Genomic DNA, 21694 nt, shown 5'->3' on the forward strand with positions numbered 1-21694 from the left:
AATCTTTCTATAACCTCTTGTGTTACGAGCAAAATCTCTAAAATGTCACCAACTAAAAAGCTGAACCAGCCTGTAATTAGTTTCAACAAAGTCATCCTTTTAACCCTAATTTTCTAGATGTAGATGGTATTTCCGCAGTAAGCATTATGAACCTTCCTTAAGGACAAGTGGAATCAAATTGTAAAATCATAAGCAGCGATCTAGTAGTTCTTCCTTGAAGCAAGCCCTTTATTTGCCTGTAATAAATTCAAATCCAGTCTTCAGTCTCTTAATAGGTGATCAGAGAAAATATGCATGCACACCTAAACCACTACAACAAACCTTATTTTTTAAATAACACTTCAGTCACTAATATAATAAAGATTGTTGTAACCCGTTAGCACTGGTATCATTATTCCTTATGATTCAATATTCTAATGACTGGCTGTAACAGAGGTTTATGTTCTGCAGAGGTTTATACCACTATTTAATGTAATTAAGCAAACTGGCAGCCAGTGCCTCTATGGAAATATCATTTCTATCACAGAGTATTCCCACCAGAAATTCAGAGGGATCATAATATACAAACTTTGATTCTGTTTATTTTTCCCCCTGTTCTGAAACTGATCTGGCATTTCTTGGACTTAGTACTAAGTGGAAGAAGGAATTAATTTGGCTTCTGTAGACATGTTATTATTGACAATACTAATAATCTATGACAAATGGGCTATCCCGGCTCCTCTCCTTCAGCAGGCACTGCAGCCTGCAACATCGCTTTGCAAAACCCCAGAGCTGGACTCTTCTCCTGCCGGGAGCCCTGTGAGTGTACCAGCAATGGGGTTTTAAGTAAGCCATTAAAATGCTAATATTCAGCACGGGCCAGATCCCTGTTACCACTGAAAGCAGAACTAAAGCTTCTCTGGAGACAGGATAAGGCCCTTCCAATGTGATCAAAGAGTAAATACATGCAAAGCTCTGATGGGAAAACGGATCTTTTTTCTAATTTTAAAACTAAACAGGGAGAGTCCACCAGGCTCATAATCCATATTACAGTAACATCTGGGATCACTGACACCTGGGATAACAGCAGTGAGGAATATGGGTTCAGGCTCAAAAGTTGTCACCTGGGGTCAAAGAGGAGCACTTAATACCCAGGATTCTGTGAAAATTGAGTTATTTATCTTTTGGGCTACACTCCCCTCCACTCAACACAACTCTGCTGATGACAGCAAATGTGCCACACTATATATATTTGGTTTATATATATATTTGTGTGTGTGTATATATATATACATGCACTGTGCATTGCTTTTTCACACTTGCATTTACTCCATCTTGCAAAGGAAGCTCAGCCCCTCACTCGAGCAGGGCCACCCAAGTATGCAGGGTCAGGAGCAGAATTCAGACCAAAAACTAGAGTTCACCCTCTGCCTGCAACAGCAGAGCCAATTTGGTTAAATAACGGCTTAGTTACCTCTCCTTTCCAGCTGTAAAGTTCTCTGTAGAGGGAAGGAAAGAAAAAAAAAAGAAACCAGAAAAACTGTAAAAGAAAACCCACTCCCATTTGGGGGGGGGGGGGGGGGGGGGCGGGGGGAGAGAATGATAACGGGAAAGGGAAAATGTCTGGTTCCTATTATTGCTATCTCCAGCACTTTCACCTCCACAAACAGCTTAAAGAAGGGCTTCTGGAACAGAAGTTCAACTTTCCTTAATCTGGGCTCTTAAGTGCCAGGATCTGGTTACATTTTCTCCTTCTCCAGATTTTAATACTTTTATTATATATTCTAATAGGGAGTGGGGGGGAGGAAGAGTGGGAATCTCAGTGTCACTCTAAGAAAGAAGTCACCAGGTTTTGTGATCCAGCAGCTTCCTTGGCAGAGGGAACTGCTGGTTGGCATAATCTACTCGTTTGACAAAACTACTATTTCTGGGCACAGGCTCAAAAACAGGTAGGAAGCAAATGCTGAGAAATAAGGAAGTAAAAACAGCCAACAGATTTTTCACTACCAAGAACGCCAAGAGTAAACATGATTTATTTAGCTGTGTTTAACATGTCTCTTCTGCACTAGACTGCAGAAATCTGCTTGCGTTTAGAGCAGGAGGAGGAGGAGGAAGGGGGGAGGGGATGAAAAGGGAATCCATTACGGCGCTCCGCTGGTACTTTCTGAATTGTTCAGTCACACAGTTTTATGGAGTACAAGTATTTTCTAGCCCAAAATATATTCATGTGTCAGAAGAAAGCAGCACTAATCTGCTGTTAATTAACAAGCTGCTGCTAACAAAAGATGAAGGACCCAATTCATACAAACAATATTTACGTGGGTGTCGCATGATTTTGTCACAGATCTTTTCTCTTTTCCCCTCCCCCCCCCGCCCTTTTCCCCCTGCCTCCTTCTCTTCCTCAGCACCCAGTTGCGGGAATACAGCACAGAGGAGTCCCAGCTCCTCTGGAACCAACACCCAGAGTGGAGGTGAGGGCACCAGCCAAACTCAGACAGGGTCTCACCTGAGCCACCCAGCTCTGGGGTTCACAACTACCCACATGAGAAAGGGCCATATGACATGTTCACAAGTGAAATTTCCTTAGATCCTTTATTTATGAGGGAGAGGCCATCTCCTGGCACTGTGCCCACAGTGGCAATGCTGCCGAGGCCCCAGGAAGTGGCATGAAGCCTCACATCCTCCACCCATCCGCACCAATCAGTGCAGGCTGTGAGAGGGGATGGGAGACACCACTGCCTTCCCCGATGCCTGGCCTGTGACTTCATTTTTGTTTAATCCAAACTCTTTGCCAAGGAGTTTGGGGATGGGGGGAACAGCACAGAGACTCAAAGGGATCAGGGCTTGTTCAAAAATACCCACGCACATACAAACAGGTAGGGCTGTGAGCAATGAACCAGAGGACAGTTCTCCCAGCCACAGACCTGCTGCCCTCCCCTGCTCCCCGCTGGAATTTTGGACAGTAGTACCTGTGGCCTTATCCAGAAGGGTGCTGAGTGCTGCAGGCTGGCCCAATTCCCTGCCGGATGCAGCTGGGCACTTTGGAAAATAAACCCATTCACATCTTTTCTGCCTCATCTGAGAAATGAGAGTGCATATCTCCTGTGGGCATCTTAAAGCTGGTGCTGGCAGAGACGGGAGAGTTAAAAGCAAGAGCAACTAGCACTAAAAATTCCTGGACTTGTTCAGCTCCCGGGAACAAAGCTGGGGCTGCAGGATGGGAGAAAGGGCTGATGGTCTTCTGCACTTCACCCATCAAACCACACCAACTTGTCCTACAGAAGGGTTACAGGGTTTAGGCTCTGCTCTGCACTGTCATCACACAGCCAGGGCTGGGAGAAGCATAGGGACAGGAGGGTGGGAAGCAGAAGTATTTAAGCGTGATTCTAGAAGTGCCAAGGTTCTCCCGTCATGGCACACTGGGGTGGTACTTCTGCTAGCACAGTTCTCTGCGCACCGCAGTAACTGTCTCACCCTCAAGGCCACAGCTTCCTCAGTGAGAAACAATCACTGGAGCATACGCACATCTTCCAGGTTTTCCCTCTGTACCCTTTCCCCATTCCCCAAATCATGGGGTTTTCACTGCAAAAGTCACAACCCCTCTCTCAGCGCATCCCCCAGGCACCCTGGCCAGCACCCAGCCCCACCACTGGCTCCTTCCAGGACCTGCTCTGGCAGGAGCCTCTGAGAGGGACCAGCCCTGAATGCAGACTAGCACCGACTCTCCCCCACATCATCTCTTTGTGCATTTCCACTGTCATCTCTGCCACTTCTAGACCTTACTTCTATCTTGAGAGATAGATGGAAACAGATCCATCTATCTCTCAAGGAAGTAAACCTTTCCAGATAGCAGGGAAGTCTCCCAAAAGTGAAGACAATAGCGGTTCCCAAGCTTCCCCCAGAGGGAGTGAGGTCAACCAGTGAATTGCCCCACCCAGGTAACGTCTGTTACAAGCTGCCGGCTGCCCGGAAAAACCCTAACCCAAACAGCCTCAAGGCCCCAGCCCACAGGCTTCATCAATCCAGCTCATCAGTTCTTCCAAAACAAGCAGGTGCCTTTGCTAGGGGTCTCTGACCACCACTGCATCCATGACTTCCCCTTGCCAAATTATTTCTAGTGGATGTTAATTGTTGGATAGGGAGCATTGCAGATTGAGGATGTTTTTCCTTAGCCACAGAGCAGACAGGGTAAGGATGAGGCCAGTCCAAGACAATGCACTGTCAAAATCCCCTGAAGGGATGGGTGCTTCTGGTGGCCAGTAAAGATTTTGCTCCTGTGTACTAGCACTGCTAACAGAAAACCATTGTGCATCCCTTTGGAGAATCAGCTCCAATCAGGAATCCTCAATCAGCTTCAAAATCAAAAATAACGTGCATCATCTTAGATGATGAACTTGGCATGATGAGGATAACTTCCTCCAGAGGAGTCTGGAAGCTGGAGTGGGGGCTCAGGGGTTTTTTAAGGGAGTTTTGGGGCTTACTGTTTTAACTTCTTTCTTGCAAAAAGGCCCTGTAGCATAAGCATTAATCAAACACTATATTCTGCCTTTTAGTCTTGAACAATTATGAGTACAGTTTTGTGATCTTTAGCCATATTTACTGATACTCAAAGGCAGATTCTATCTTGTTAGATTGTTATAAATGGGACCCCAGGGAATCAGCACACAGGCAGAGGCAGATGTCAAAGAGCCTTCTCAGAGCTCGGGTGTGCTTCAGTTTTCTACTGCTGAAATTACGAATGTTTTGGAGAAAAAAAACCCAACCAACTTTAGAGTCCTCTGCCAGATCATTACAAAGAGCTGTCTGTAGATTACAAATAGAAAAAAAGAAAGGAGAGCCATTTTGCTGAACTTAATGTTTTTTAAGGTTAACTGTTAAATTTCAAAGTGTGGTTTACATGTGCTGGCCACTTGTATGAACAAAAGTTTCAGAGACAGACAGAGAAGAGGTTTCTGCTTATAAGCCATTAAAGAAAGAAACCCACAAATTCTATCTCATTCTCTCTTACTTAAATATGTTGTTTCTGCTCCAGACCTGTTTCATAATACCATAAAATAGAGGCATGTTTCCAACACTAGATTTGAGAAGCTGTCACATTAAAGGTAAACTTTTAATCTGCTAGAGACAAACAGCACATATTTTAACTTCCTGAGAAACAGCTCTTGAGAAATGTTTAAACAGGAATTTAAGAGCTGTGTGGTAAAGCCACATACAGGGGTCTCAGACAGCTACTGGGTTTGAGCTGCTTTTCCTTGATGTTGTTTTTTTAATTCTTTCAATAACCCACAAAAAGTAGACTTCTAGGAACAAAGTAACCAAGATGCATGGTAAACTGAACCTCTAGGCTTGCTTTTATTCCTAGTTAATAGAAAAGAAATGTTTTAACTGAAACACAGGCCTGAATTTCTAGCTGTTCATCTCCATCTTTTTGTTTTCTCGGGACTCACAATCAAATACTTTTAAGAAGTTAATTGTGTCACAATTAGTAACACATTAGTCCTCCGATATTTTTAATAGCAACCCAGGTTTTTCCCCAAGGCACTTAAAAATGGCAGGCTCGGCTATATTCTCCCTTTTTTTTAAACTCCCATGCACTTTCTTCTTTAAAAAACTCCTACATGCATTTCACTTGGTCTGAAAATACCAGCACAGATCTTAATCCTGCCAACGCTTACAGACATGCTTAACTTTCTGCACATCAGTAATGCCGCTGACTGCAGAGCACTGTTGGCGTACCTACAGCTCAGTGCAGGCTGAGGATGGAATCCGGCCTGCGCCGAAGCCAATGGCAAAACCCCCATTGACGTCAATAAGGTTGTGCTTTGACATCCAATTTGTTGCAGGATTGGGACCATCCTCATTTCAAGGTACTTTCCCAAAATCTATTTTGGTTTAGGTTTTTGTTTGGTTTTTTTTCTCTCTCTTTTCTCTTACTGCTCTTTCACCCCCTCACCTCCCACACTCACTCTTGTGGGGCCCCATATTGAGACCACTTGAAAACTTCTGCCGTTCAAATCCCTCCATGAGGAAAACCCCCTCACTGAGACAGGAAACATCCTTTGCAGGTAAAGCTGAAAGAAACTATTTTGCTCCACTGTGTGCATTTGAGTAAAGTAATTAAAACCTGGGAACTTGGGTTCCAACCGATGCCAAGAAGCAATCATTAATATGAACTGAAGGGAAATGGGAAGCTCCAGACATTTAAAATCAGCTGTAGGGGGAAAAAAAAGAAGTAAAAAAAAAAGTAAAAAAGGAGGGGGAAAAAATGGAGGAAAGAGGGAAAGGATGTTTTGTAATTTTTGCTAGAAAGTCAACTCAATGCAGCTTGAACTGCATGGGGTTAAAATGCATTTGGGGGGCATGCTATACAATGAGGGAATAAAGCCCTGCTGAAAAGCAGGGGAGGGCGAAGCAGCGGCAGCCGGCTCGGAAGCGCTGCGGTGCTGTGAAGAGCGGGCAGAAGTGAGCAAACCAGCTGAACCCCTTGCAGAATTAATCAGTAACAAAGAGGCTGGAGCTGTTGGCGGGCTTCAGCCCTTGAACCTGGACTCTGCTCTATAAATTTCAACTTGGAATGGCTCTCTACTTGTTGAAAGACAGGTTGGCGCCAGGCCAAGACATAGGGGGGGAGGAAAAAATAAAACAAAAGGAAAAAAACTCCTTCTTGCTCAGGAAACTTCCCTTCAGTTTCTAACTCTTTTTATGAGGTAGTAATAAGGCAGTCTAGAAAACGGGAAACAAAAAGTGGGTCTTGAAAGGAAAAAATGAACCAGAAGTTGGTTTAATAAAGAAAATAAAACAAGTAGGTGCTAAATTCAAATCTGAGTTTTGCCTGCACATAAGTACATCAGCTCTAATAGAATACTTCAGAGCACCTCAGCAATAATTCAGAGGAATTTTACAGTTACATTAGCTGACAACAGGTTTGACTCTGAAAATAATAAATGTCTTAAAAGAGGAAGAGGGCTGTTTAATCCTTGTCTGCAGTCTCATCTGTTCTCTCCTCCCCCACCTCTCCACCTTGTTTAAATGACCATTACAAAAGGAGTGTGGTATAAAAAACATGTAGAACCATCATTTATTCAACAGCATCTCTTTCCTTTCTTATTTTTCCCCTCTTCAAACAGGGGTGTGCGGGAGAGCCGATGCTCTCCTCAAGCTTTCCTCACTGCCAAGGCAGTCTCAGCCACAAATACCTTGCTGCCGCCGTGCTTTCCCAGCATGAGCAGACAAGGAGCAGGCTGGAGCAGAGTGAGGGGCTGGAGTGCAGAGGGGGGGAGCTGTCAAAGTGGGAAGAAAGAAGGCAAACATCTATTCAGAGGCCAGATGCACTGAGCAAGGTCAGCTGCAGAGACGCAGCCCTTTGCAGCAGCTATGCAATTACATCCGAAGTCTGCACAGCACCAAGAGTCCCACAACCTGCATGCAAGGGCTGGACTGGAGGATCTAGGGCAGCTGGAAGAAGGTCTATAATGATTTTAATTGCTCTTCGGAGATGCTAAAGGGTGGATGAGATGCTCTTTAGCTAGAGCAGAGGGGCTGATGCTCTATACCGCTTGCAAGAATACATGCAGATAAAATATCCTAATGAGAGAATGGAGAGAGAAATTGGGTAAGTGCCAGCAGCAATCAAAAGGTGAAATAAAACAGTGAAATAAGATGCAGCCTAATCAGAGCATGGAGGACAAGGATACAAAATCTTTTCACCAAAAGTGGCTGTTAAGGTAAATTAGATTAATCACTCCCAGCTCTCTTCCTCTCCAAACTCCCTTAATTTTAAAGAAGGGGCTGACTCCTGTAAGGCTGCACACCATCCAAGACTGCTGGACATTTAAAGCTATATACGTAGCATGCCTGCTACAGACACACATCCTGTACTTCCACTTTCCAAGAAAACTGGGATCTGCTACTTGGTAGGTCTTTTCCATCTGCAGCTTTTATGACTCTGCCGAGGGACCGGTGAGCAGTGTCCCCCCTTTTCTCACTCAAGAAATATGCTACTAAATGCCAGAAGAAGGAGCGACTTTAAGAACCGTTGGGCTTAACAGCGGTTTCTGCTGATCACACTCAAATCTTTCTGCAAAGGCGCACATGCAAAGAGAAAAAAACAACAACCGCTAAGTAACCACTTCACATCTGCCATTAACATTATTAAACTCCTTACAAGCGGTATCTAACCCCACCTTCCCCACTACACACAAGCATACACACACCCCCGAGCTCTGCAACACAGCAACTGGGAGCCAAGACGGCTCTCCTCTCCTCACTGCAGCAACCACATTCATTCCTGTTAAGGGGTTAACGATTCATTTCCACTACTTCTCTCGAGAAAACCTACAATGAAAACATTGGCTCACGAAAGCGTTCTCACTGCCAGAATGCCACAGCGCGAGTGAAAAGTCCGTTTTGTTTTCATTACATCTCTGGGATTTCCGGCTTAACTCCTGAGCTTAGACACCAAATCCCTAGATACCCCACCCACCCAGTTTTTCTTCTCCTTTTTTTTTTTATAACATTTCTACTGCACAGCCCACCAATTACCATTTGGAGGGTGGGAGGGAATGGGGAAAAGAAACCATGCTGAAAAGGATGCTCTCATTGGAGAGAGCACACGTATCTCCCAAGACAAGAGTTACCCAGTTTCTCCTGGCTTCCAGGGTTTTCTGCTGAGAAACATGGTTTTATTTCTATACCTGGCCTCTCTCTTCTATTTCCTACCCTCCAGGCTCCCATCTTCCCACTCAGCCTCCGAAGCCAGTGCTGAAAGTCAGCCCCAAATCTATGCCCTTTGAAGTTATGTGACATGACATAGAAATCCAAGCCTTTCTTGTACAAAAAGTATGATTACTTCACAGGGTTTTTTTTCTCCAGTTATGATAGAAAAATGTTCCAATCTCAGAAAAAACCTAGAAAGGTTCAACCTTTATGTCACAGCCGATTTGGTCACTGTGTGTATAGGCAGCACAGTTCAAACACCGGCTGAGAAAGAAAAACAATCCATGGAAAACGCATGAAGGGAGGCAACCTCATGCTATAGCAACACTTCTGTCCTGCTCAAGCAAAGGAACCATTTCTGTGTCTTTATGTATTTATCCACTGCTGGAGAAGGACATCATTGGAGACAGCTTTTGTCTTTTATAGTACCTCCACACACCCGGCTTTCCTTTAGCTACAGCCCAATCCAAAATTCCCCTGCAAACACATACGAGTTCCTTTCTTGCAGTCAACACTCCACCAAGCACAAGCATATTGCTATTAGTCGCATCCACATAAATGCCAAAGCAATCCACAAGATGGTTGGGCACCTCTTTTACTTTGCTCTTAACAGTTGCTCACAAAGTTGTCAAGAAAAATGAGTAATGGCTGGTTGAACAGTGCCTTTTCACCATTCACCGTTACTGTTGCCTATAAAAATCTACCAGTCTTTCCATGGTAATTATAACCAGATATGCATACAGTTTCTGGACACATGGCCTAAGTACTTTCACAAAAGAAATTAAAGAAAGGCAAAAAGCCACTTTGTTGGGTGACATTTTTAGTGGGTTCTAACTCTGAGTAAGTCCAGAGTTCTTCCACTGAATTAAAAGAGGCTAACAGCAGTGCCAACGTGGTACAAACAAGCAAGTTTTGCTCTTAAAGAGTGACTCCTCACATGCATTCACCCCAGAGCAAGAAGACTCTGGCCATGTGTACTGAATGACCTTCTTAAATCCCTTCTCATCAGCCTGCAAAATGGCACTTCTGTCGAAAAGGTTTTACCCAGCATTGTCACTCATAAAACTGAAGATGACTATAACTAGGAGAGATTAGAGAGGGAGAAAATAACAGCAGCAAGCTCCTGTTTCTCAGTACGGCACACCATGCGCTCAGGGGCAGGTCCCCACTTGCGCCATCCGATCAATCTGGCATGGTCCTGCTGGTTTCAGGGGAGTTACCCCACATGAAACTGGGGCACAGAAGGGTAAACTGGACCCCCCACCACTACTACAGCCTCACAGAGATGCTGCTAACCACATACAGGGCACAGAAGATAACTTTGAAAAACAGGATGGTGAGAGGAACAAAACAAAAAGCTAAGATTGGCAGGGAGAATTGAGGGCAAAATATCCTCAGCATTTTTTAAAAACTGCTTTTAAAACTCACTGTGATTAATTTCACTCTTTACTGGCAGATGCTGGGAAAGCCTTGGTGCATGGCAGGGCCGGACCCTAGGCAGGACACAGCTGGGGACAAGCTGAGGTGGCAGCAGGGAGAGGGTGGTTGGTGGCCTTGGGCTGGGTCTGAGCAGAGGGGCCCCAGGGTGTGGTGGAGTTCAAGCGAGGGGAAGGAAAGGTTTTGTAACTGGAAGGTTTCTCACCTTTAACTCTTGCCAGGATTAGCAGGGTCCGTGCTGCTGCCTTGGCGAGAGACACTGCAACCATTACCCTGTGGCTGCAGCCCTGAAGGTGGAATTGCCCTCTCTTAGGATCTCCCACAGGGGCACAATCATGTTCCTTGGAGACCCCCATGCTGGCTTCCACCAACAGCCTTAAAACTTTAAGCCATCAACATTTCAGCAGCCCTTTTTCAAGCTTGAAGCCTCAGCAAACCAGGGGAGGGCAGCTGGCACTGTGGACTGCTCCCATGGGCTGGGGGGTGCCCGCTCCCCAGAGGAGAGCCAAGCTCCCCAAGCATGCCCCCCACCCCCAGCCCTGGGTGCCAGCAGGGCTCTTGGTGAGATCACCCTGCTTGTTTTTCTCTCCACACCCCAGCAAGGACCTCAACAAGGTCCCAGGGGCAGGAGATCTGCTCGTTAACCCACTCTCAGGGCACTCTCAGTTGACACCTTCCTTGTGTCATGTGTCCTCCCCTTACTGCTCAGCAACACCAATTAGCAAAATGTGTTGCTAAATACCTGGTGAAGTAGCAAAGGAGTAGGAGGAGGTGACCACGTAACTCCTCTGCACTCAGGAAAACCCTAGCAGATTCGAGGGAAGAAACAAGCCTGGAAAAGCCTCATGAAAAGGATTGCAGCTGAGTTTCTCTGGCATTGTTACCACATACTTCTAGAAGCCTTTTTTCTTCACGTACTCGTTTCTCCTGGCCTCACTTTTACAAGTCACTCCTGCAAGACCCATTGCCCCAGGGAGGTTCTAGTAGCAGCACCTGGTGCCATGACAGCCTTGGGAAGGGGATGGCCACCAAGCCCTGTGCCAGCTCAGCTTCAGAATACCTCTTCCCAACCTGCCTGATGTCGCTGTCACAGTACTTGGGTTGTTTCAGCTCGCGTTTCCCTCCCCTCACGTGTGAAGGCATCACGACGGCTGTCTGAGTCCTGCAGTTAATATGGGTGCACGGGTCCATAATGGTACATTGTAAGTGAATGTCTCAGGGTAGACAGCAATAATAATTAGCTGTCATGATTTGAAAAAAGGATAATCCATGCCATTGAGTTAACAATCACTCACACAACACACATGGATTTAACTAATCTTAATTTGGAGAAAAATAACAATTCTAAATATATCAAATAGCCCATTTCATGGCAACCTGCAGCGGTGTTTATCTCTGGCTTCCAGCACATGCGAGTTATTTAGTTTCTCTCACTGGCAGTTTTACCATTCAAAAGCCTGAAATGAACATTCATGGAGCAGGGGTTACAGTTAAATCCTGCCTCTGACAGGGAGCCTTTTTTCATGATGTGCATCTAGTACAATGTATGGAGCCCAGCACTGGTAGCTGGGACAGGATGAATGAGGAATTCCAATCAACCCCCTCCCCTTTCCTAGCACTATCTTTGCAAAAATTATCTCACCATCTTAATGAACCTCTGCTGCTGCTGTAGTTACGTGTTTGTGAGGGCCTGCTGGCCTCAAGATGCAGACCTGCCAGTGAATCTGGAGAAGGTCTGGTCCAAGTGGTGCCTGCCCCACAGAGGCTCCCTTCTCTCTGCTGGGGTTCTATGAAACCACTCAGCATTAAAATCAAGCTGACTAGCTGACTGGTACTTTTTCTTTAACTTGGGTAGTTCCAGAGAATCCTGAAAGGATTCTCAGGGCCGTGGAGAGGAGATGAGACACCATCAGTCAAAAGACAGTGGGAGCAGCTTCCCAGGTCATTCTTCAGCCAGGACAGGTCACCTGGTTATGCCCAAGATCTGATAAACATGAAAGATAAAAAGAGGTGTAAAATGCAACAGTGGTCTATTTTTTTCCAAAATACCTGCCAGCAGTGAAATAAAAGAAGCAGTGACCAATAACTGCTCGCCAACTCATTGGCCTGGCTATGTTTTGCTGTGCGACAATCTGGTACATCTCTTCGATACTATCACACCCTCTGTACAAGAGGCAGAACTGATTTTCAAACAGGTCAGCCAATTCGGGAAAAAAAAAATCTTTACAGGGCAGACTGTTCCTAAGCAAGTCACGTCCTCCCAGTGCCAGCTAACATGCTACCACATATCTTACCGACAGTGGTAACTAAATGAAAGCACCTTCAGAAACTTGAATTTGCAAGTCACCAGTCAGGGAAAGATGACAGATTTCATTATCAGAAGATCTTTAAAAGCTTATTGCAGAGACAAAGTTGCCTTTGTCTGCGCTGTAATATAGAAATGTCAGTTGGATATTTGTGTTGCATACATAAAAATTCTCATGGACTCCTGAGTTCTGCCTCAAAGCCTCCCTCAAAGCAGCACAAGGTCTGTTGTGTGGTCAACAGGCATTCAGTGACCAGGGCAAGAAGAGCTACAAAGAAAGTTAAAAAAAAAAAAACAAAAAGAAACAGAGAAAGAAAGACCTCAGGAGCACCCTGTGCCAGGATGAATACTCGGCGCAGTTCTGCATCCCAATGTCCTCACACCCAGAGCTACGAGAGGTACAATGGCAGAGCCAGGCTCAGCACCTGACATACCCTCAGAGCATTCAGCCATGGGCAGTCGTAAGGTTTGGTGGCTTAGTCACACCACAGAAGGCTGTACAAATCATTCTGACCAAATAAGAAGGTCTGCAAAAATAACACAAGATCAAGGAGAGGAGCTGAAACCTCTTTGAGGACAGCAGTGGTGGCAGCATATTTCAGAGAGCCGGAGTGGCGAGTGGGTGATTTCTGGTTTCCCTCTTCAAATATAAAGACTCAATTATCTTTGAACAGCTTGCTTTACACATGAATTGACACATTTATTTTACAATAAATAACTGAAAGTTATCTATGTTTCCTTTACTGTTAATCTACACAAAGAAATAATAAACAGAGCTTGTCTACAAAAATGCAACTACTGCAGTCCTCAGAATTCAATTAAGCTAAAATAATTAATGCTTCCACCATATTAAATTACTTTATACATTTGAGCCACTGAAGTTTTTTTTTTTATTCTTTAATCTTTTTCGCCTTTTTATTTAATAAAAAAAAGTTAGTTTCAAAGCGGGGGGGCTGGCTAGGAGGAGGAAAAAGAACATGATTTGCTGTTAAAATGTAATGGTCTCCTTTAGCTGACACAGCATGTAGAGTGTTTTGTGCCTTTGATTAAAATAACATTTTAAATGCTTTGAACAAACATATCTCCCCATACTTCTAAGGGATTATTTTACATATTTCTTGGTGGAATAAAGAAATTCATTCTTCCTGTCTCAGTACAGAAAGGCTAAGAATATCTTTCGTCACATATAAAGTAAAAATACTGTAGGCTGTTGCATTATTAGAAAAAAAAAAAAAAAAAAAAAGGGGGGGGGGGGAAAAAGGAAAACTAACAAAAAAGCAGGAAGCTTGTTAAAAAAAAATACTGGAGGTTGTTGAATTATAAAAAAAAAAAAAAAAAAAGTAAAGGGAGGGGGTGGCAGGGTAGGAGAAAGCTGCCTTAGAGATTAAGTTTCCCTTTTATGAAATCGTATTTAGTCTCTTTTTTTAACAAATCTAACAACAATGCTCTACAGCCGCTCACTGGGAAATACCTTTAATGTTAAATGCAGATTCTGATTTTCTTGGCTAATGCAGAAAGCCTTTCTATTGAAATATAAATAAGGGGTTTGGTATATCCCACTAAAGCCTTTCCAGTGAATGACTTCTGTGGGTTTTTCATGGCTACCCTCCATGGCTGTAATGTGAGGCTTTTATCCTACTATTGAAAACTATCCGCTGCTATTAAAAAAAATATGGAAGGACACTGCACCTTTTTATCTCAGAGCTGGGCTCCTAATTGAGAAAGCATTATTATGGCACTATTTAGTGGATGTCCCTATCTCCATGCACTGATGAGAAAATGCCAATCGAATGATAAACCCTTTTATTTTTCTCAATTCAAAATCTTTCCTACATATTTTTCATTTGATATTCAGTTTAGCCTGAAAGAGATTAGGTGCTCCAGATTGGCTTTTAATTTTTTTTCATGCCTTTTCCACATGTGAACATCTCATTCACCCCCTCTTACCCCAGCAGATTTTCTGCATGGCAAAAGCTTTGGTTTTGTTGTTGCTGACCCCCCAGAAGCTGGGATGGGACAGCCCCCTCTGCTCTGGGAATAGCCATTGAGGTACTATGGACTGAACCTGGGCAGAGATTAGTAAGAGATGAGCTCTGGACTGCAGCTGCAGCAGAGCTCTCCTAAACCAACCTTACTAAGCACTGCACACCGTCTGCAAGGGGCTGAGGACTTGCACAGCTTGCACAGAGATCAACGGCTATTGGGAGTGCTCAGCACCACTCAGGCAGCCTTCAGCAGACTAGGGAAGGTCCTGAATACTTCTCCTCTGCTCCTACCAAACGGAAAGGAAATCTAGCCCTCAAATCTGCTACACCACGATGTAGTCATCTCTACCAAGAAATGCATTCACAACTGCAAAAGGATGAAAAGAGCTGAAAAAGCATGAGGAAAACATGGGATCAGATCTTATGGTAGATTTGCTTACAATGCTACAGCACAGGCCTGCCACAGCTAATGCTCCCAAAGCTACCAGCTGTCCCATGTCAGGGTGGTGGCTGCACCCAAAAAAAAGATTCCTAGAAGAAAACAGTGTAGTCAATGGGCATCCTATGCCCTGTCCTAAAAGACAGGAGGTCTGAAGACTGCAGCATTTTAAAGGCAGCACCCTCATTTATGTGATGCCCAAGCCTGTCAGAGATGCTGGGGACTGACTCAGAGACCTCCAACACTAAAAGCTTCAATTGTAAAGATAGGAGCCTCTTGCTGGTCTTCTGGGGATCCACTCATGGGAGCATCTCTACTACAGACGGGATCCTGGACTGTCAGATCTAATCCCTTAGGACAATTCCTAGAGAAATCAGGATAGTGGCAGCAAAGACAAATTGCCATTGGTCTTCTGTATGGGATGCAGTCAGTTTGAACAAAAAAGGCCCGTTTGAGGGGAGATCCTGCTGTGTAACATAAAACCCCCACTCACTAGCAGGGAGGAGAGTCATCCTTTCACCACTGCAGAGGGGAGAAACACCCCATGCCAGGCACTCTGCAGGAACCACTTCAGATCACCTCACCCAGGTGGATAATCATCACCTGCCTACCCACATCTGAGCAGGGGAGGTCCACGAATGAATGTTAACTGCCCCACATATGAGAGTTTTAGAAAAATAAATGCCTGCAATTTGCTCACCCAGGCCAGCCTGTGCTCCTGTGTCCTCTGTTTGGGGTAAGCTTGAGAATGGAGGTGCTGCCCACCCAACCCAAGCCATCTAAGGAGACCCAGGACAGGCAGCACAGGCAGCAGTGCAGGCCAGGAAGCTGACATCCACCACAGAGAAGGAAAAATGAGGGACTTGATGAACCCCTGCTTTAGCCCTCACAAAAAAAATCTTCTTCCCACTAACAGTCCATGGGAAGAGGATTTTCCACTGACTTCACTAGGGTCAGGATGTGGTCCTTCCCAGTGAGTCTGCATGTGACAAAGAGTATCTGGAACAGGACTGAACGGAGCCTCTCACCAAAGTTCACTATCCCTCTGCCACTGCTCCTTGCTTAAGGATGCTCCTGAAATGTCTTCTGACCCCAACTTCCTGCTTTTTCCTTGATGTACAGGCTGCCCTTCAGCTCTCCCAGGGACCTGAGAGGCCCCTTTCTCCAGCAGCTGGCCCTGCACAGACAGCTACAATGAATTAAACAGGGGATGGTGAGCCCTGCATAGCCATGAGGACCCTCCAGATGGATGGCTCCTATGAAGACATGTTGCTGAAGCCTGTTTCATGGCACTTTGTAGAGGACTCTAGTTAAAAGATTACCTAGGCAAGTTGATTGAGTGTAAAACGTGCTGTACCTGCAATGTTCTCCTGCTTGGGGCAAATTCCTTTTGTAGGCGTGAGAAGACGGTCTTCTTCATCGGGTGTGACTTGGATCCCGATTTCCACTGGCTCTGACACTTTCCTGAGCTCGGCGCGTGAGGAGGGAGGAGGGCTGCTCTTATCCATGCTCTTTTCATAGCAGACACCACCAGTGCCATTGCACTGTTTTCTCTTGTGCTCTATAAAAACCAAGATGTCTCCCAGCGGGAAGTTCATCTGACACTGTCCACAGGTTAACAAGTCGGGGTCTGTCCCACCTGCGGCGATGCTGATGCCGCCTGGGTCTGCTATTGCCAGGCTCTCATCCTCGTCGGCCAGTGCCGGTTCCACATGGTCAGCCTCTGCTTTGCATGGACAAGGAGAAAAAGGGAGGAAAGGGACGAGGGAAAAGAGAAAGAGATTGCTTTGAGTGTTCACAGACTCTGAAGGATGCATCACCAGAGGCCCAGCCTCCCCCTACCCCCCCTCAAAGAAGCCAAGGCTGATTAGATCTTTCTTTTATTTTTCAGCTTTTCAGCTCTCCCAGAATGATTTCAATATATTTTGCAACCAAGCCTGCCTGAAACAAAATGGAAAGGCTGACCTGGCATAGCTTTCTTGACAGCTCCTTCCCACTGCTGCCAGCACTGCAAGGATATCAGCAAAGAGCCATTTTGCACGCGTTCGAGCCCCGAGTCACATTCTGAAATAGTTCCTCTCTTTTTATCCCACCTTCTCATTCCCACCGCGTCTCCCAGCCATCTGGCCAAGGCCCCATCCAGCAAAGCTTATGCACCCAAGTCTTTCCTTCTTTTTCAGAGAGATGGGGAAAGCTTTTATGCACCAAACTAGCAGGACCAGGCTCCCTGTTACATACAAAATCAGTACCACCTTGTCCCAATCCAGTTACCGGCAAGATTAAATGACCACCCATTAGCAGAAATTACAACAAACTATTTGCAAGACATATAAGCAGGATATGGTCTCATGAGCAGTTAAGGGGTTTCAAAAGTGTGTACAGTGGGAAAGGGAATGTGGCACTTATTTAACATACTGGAATATTGGCTGAGCCTGAAATATTCCACTCTATTTTTCCAATGCCAAATAACCCTGCCATTGCTATATAGGCTAATAAAAGGGCTTTTGTTTAAATCTTATCCACAGACCTGTTGAATTTCCTACTTTTACCCCCAAAGACTGGAAAAGAATTTCTGAATGACCTGAATCAGTTTCTAGGAAATATGTTAACTTCTCATTTCACAATTAATAAAACCCAGTATGTTTTAAATTGGTATTTAGAAGAGAATTTTTACACTATAAAATAATTGTGGATCACAATCCATTTCTGGGGCAAAACATGGTTTTTTGGTTTGTTTTCTCTTGTTCTGCCATGTAACTGACAAATCATACAAACCTTGGACTTTGCTCAGGCAAAATTTCCACTGACTTTTGCCTAAGGCTGGTTTGCCTCTGCAAGGACTATAGGATTTGGGCTGAACAAAACAGAGGAACTAACAGTATGTAAATCAGTGACTGAGACCTCTAATCGAATCAGGATTAAAGGAATAGGAGGAAAAATGTTCTCTATTAGCCCTAGCAGTTTCCTCATAGATTTCCTGGGGAAAGTAAGTAACACAAATATCTCAAAGAAGTAAGACTGTGATAAACAGATGTTGTAATTCAGATCTGGACTCTTCTCCAGTCTGAAAACAAAAGGATTTTTGTCCCAGTTTTCAGCAATTGTGAAAAAAAAAAAGAAACACATAGAAAAGGGGCAAGAGGTAGAAGGTGGAATGCATTGCCTGGCAACAAAAATGTTTACGCCTTGAAAAAAGGTAGTTTAGAAAAAGAATCGTTCCCATTTTTGCCTTCCAGAATAAATAACTGATCAGCATATCAACCAGCTGTATTACAAGTCGCATCAGAGCTCCCTAGCAGCAAAGTGGAGAGCAGCAGCAGCACCAGTGACCACAGAAAAGGACAGGGACCCCAGAGAAGTGTCCAAGCATGGACCATCCTGCTAGAGCAGACGATGGGCACAAGAAGGCTTATGATTCCCAACTCACTCATTCTGAAAATCGTTAATTACCTTTTTCCCCTTAATCTAAGTTTAAAAGGAGTTTGAAGACAATAGTAAGCAATTAATTAATCAATTTATATCATAAGAAGATGCGTCCTTGCCTTAGTAAAAATGTAACTATAGCTCTGTGCTGAAAAGGCACTGCTGGGAAGGGAGCGGATGCCTGCGAACAGCGTGTCACGATGCAAAAGGTAATTATTTAGTGCTGCGGTTCCCTTTAATGATCTAACATTGAGCAATATTGTTTATATTGAAGAGAGCTTGCACCTTTAATTACCAATTACATATACATCATTTTAGAGCCAAAAGAAAAGGACTGTGAAAAGGGTCTTTTAGAAATGTGCATGCTATTTGTAGCCAGAATTCCTATTAAGGGGGAGCAGTGTGTCAAAATATTAAAAAAAACCATACAGAGAGGCACACACAGGCACGAAGATACACACGCAGGAGATGGGACAAAGAGCTGGAAAAGACTACGCAAAAACAGGAACTGAATGAAGGGTCGTAAGAATAAAAGGTGGCAGAGGGGAAAAATGCTTGTTACTAGTTTCACTAACATTCCTGTAAAGCCTTTTGATTAAAATCTGTGTCTTACATTACGAAGGCTGAATTTTAGCATTTATATATATGTAACAAATAAAAAGAAAAGCACTGATCTCAAATTTATTGTCTTTTTGTTGTGAGGATTTATAATTTTTTTTGCCTATGATATAGATCGTGCTCTTCAGAAAAAGTAGCAAAATTTCTGCATTTGATAAGGGTCCTGACCAGGCGTCTGTGGAAACATGAAGGAGGTTTAAACAGCTAAACTGTTATGAATTCTTTCTTTTCAGTTCTACGCTTCATTTGAATATTAGTTAAATCCACATATGCCTATTCGCTTACACTCGCTCACTCTCTCTTTCCAAGGACTCCGCAATGGCACTTTTTTTAAAATAACATCTGGTATTCCTTCATATTTTGGCAGTCGTCACATCACCGAAAATCAGCTTTTCGTTTTCTTGGTACGCTGAGCCCTCATGATCAGTAGTAATTGGGTTTCAAACTATCAAAAGATTTTTTTTACTCAACTCTATTTCTGATTTGAGCTTAATAAATCATCAATCATGAGACCAGCTATTCACCCAACAATGCAGAAGCTATATTACATCCCCTTATTCACAACATGGAAAACACATATAAAAGAATGAAAAACAAAATACTGAATAGATCTTCAAATGCATTTTATCCATGTCAATTTGCATTTATTTTTTTACTCAAAATAAAAAAAAAAGCAAGAAAGAAAACGCTTCCTATTGACAACTCAATTAAGCCATTAAAAACCTACATTCAAGTAACATTACAGGAGAGATTTAAAACCCACAAAGGAAAAGAGAAAAAAGCCTGCAAGTCCAGCCCATAACACATCGGGTCATGCCTGGTTAATACAACAGCCAAGATCTCAGGCTGTTTAAGGAGCCCTTTAATACCAGTGGGGCAATTTAGGCCAGTCTCAATCTAGAGTTCTGACTCTGCTTCTGTCTGTGGGTTTAAAATGAGTAGCTTCACATTATTTGAATTTAACTCTGTGGTTTTATTGCTGTTGTTGGTAGCTGGGTTTAGAGGTAGGAGGGTGTTTCTTCACCAGCATTTATTTTAAATTAATTTATATTTTTTAAGACGAAGAAATTAAGCCACACAAAATAGGAGAATGGAAAACATCTCATGTCACTTACATGGAAAAAGTAAAAAAAAACCAAATGAGCTGTCTCCAGCCAGGACTCATGCCCTGGTTCTTTCAGGTGTGCTAAGGTACGCCCAGTATTTTCCCTACATCCAGAGATTCCTATGCAGAGGACTGCCTTGGCACTGCCTGCCTAGGGAGCCCAGTGAGTTGGTGACGGGCAATCTTTGGGGACATGAGTGACACAGTTGTTATACAATGGCTTTGTGAAATTAATGCAACCGGACAGTCTGAATCATTTGCTTTACTTAAAAAAGCATTACACTTGCTGACTGGACTCTAAGCAGCATCTCCAAGATCTCTGGCTGCCTACCACACCAAAATACAGTGGACAAACCCCTTAATTCCATAAAGGCACTGTCACAAAGCCACCAGCACTCCTACTCCAGCGTGGTGACATCATTAGAGCATATGTGTCCCATGCAAACAATGCTCTCATGCCCAGTATTAAATTGAATGCACACGCTAACTACTTTCTGCCTGTCAGTTGTCTCAAAATCTTACCCACTAATCGTGGAAAAGACTGTTTTGCTAAAAAGCATTTCCAAGGCCTCAAAGGACAGAACCATGGATGCTTGTTCACAGAGTTTGGGTGAGGCTGGGTCCAGACAGCTGTCATTTTTTTTCTTGCCTTTTTATTGCACTGCAGAACCAGGGTAAGAAGGGATCTAGAAGTTGCCAGCCTATTCTCTTCCTTATTTTTCTTGTTCCACAGTATCAAAATGAGGCAAAGAAAGGGGGAAGAGGAAACATTTTGGTGTTGGGCCAAACTGCTGTGTGTGAAACTTCCCCCCCATGGCTGGTTTCTGCACAAATCAATAACGGGCTGGTGAAGGTGAGTGCTGCCAGTACCTTCACTGCAGAGCTGCTGCTGGGTCCCCTGCCTGCTCTGGCACCCTGCCACAGCCACTGCCCACCCTTGTGCCCACCTGGGGGACAAGGCACAGGCTACCCCAGGGACCACCCTTCTCTGGGACAAGCTGGGGGTGCCCAGGGTCCACCATGGGGACTCAGTTCGTGATGGCCAGGCACAGGAAACTGCCCAGAAATGTGCTGCAGCACATTAAGTGCACTGTTCTCCTCACGCAGTCCCTGCTGTCTTGAAGGCACAGCCAGAGAGAGCTCAGCCTAGTTGGGGAGCGAGCACAGAGGACTGACTTGCTCTTCAGGGTGTTGGCCCAAAGCAGGCCTGAAAATGATGTCCCTTCAATCAACACCCACATGTCACATTTACTGTAACATCAACATGCTTAACGGAAATAGCTCGAATCACACGCTCTCTGGCTGGGTTATCACCAAGATCGGTGTCAGGATCCTTGCTGCGCAAAGACTAACGCTGCTCAAAGTGGGCGATGCAGCTCCTTGCCGTCAAAGTTTATCAATAACCTGCTTCCAGAGCCTCCCAGCAGCTCCCTGCAGCCACAAGGTGCAGAGTTGAGATTATGCCTACATATTGCATCAGCATCACACTCAGTGGTGCTAGGCACCGCTTATCTGACACCAATTTTTAATTATTCTGAAGACTGCAAAACAATTGTTTGTAGTATTTAAATTTTTCCTAAATGCAACTCTGAGGCTGAGTTGGCCAAAAGAGGCAACTTGACGGAGAAGCTCCAGAAACACAAGGGAACCTCACTCTGCCTCACTTGCCCTGCGACTCTCCGGCGTGT

The 21694-nt window shown here is 44.4% G+C and overlaps 1 protein-coding gene across 1 annotated transcript in view; it reads right to left on the minus strand.

Annotated features, from left to right (window-relative positions):
* Positions 1 to 21694, minus strand: part of BCL11B (B-cell CLL/lymphoma 11B) — a 91498-nt gene that overhangs the window by 61137 nt on the left and 8667 nt on the right. Inside the window, exon 2 of the mRNA XM_017729058.1 lies at positions 16218 to 16586. Coding sequence (XP_017584547.1) covers positions 16218 to 16586 — 369 coding nt within the window. The remainder of the gene's footprint in view (positions 1 to 16217; positions 16587 to 21694) is intronic.

The sequence above is a fragment of the Corvus brachyrhynchos genome, unplaced genomic scaffold, assembly GCF_000691975.1.
Source record: "Corvus brachyrhynchos isolate BGI_N302 unplaced genomic scaffold, ASM69197v1 scaffold1, whole genome shotgun sequence".
NCBI classification, from domain to species: Eukaryota; Metazoa; Chordata; class Aves; order Passeriformes; family Corvidae; genus Corvus; species Corvus brachyrhynchos.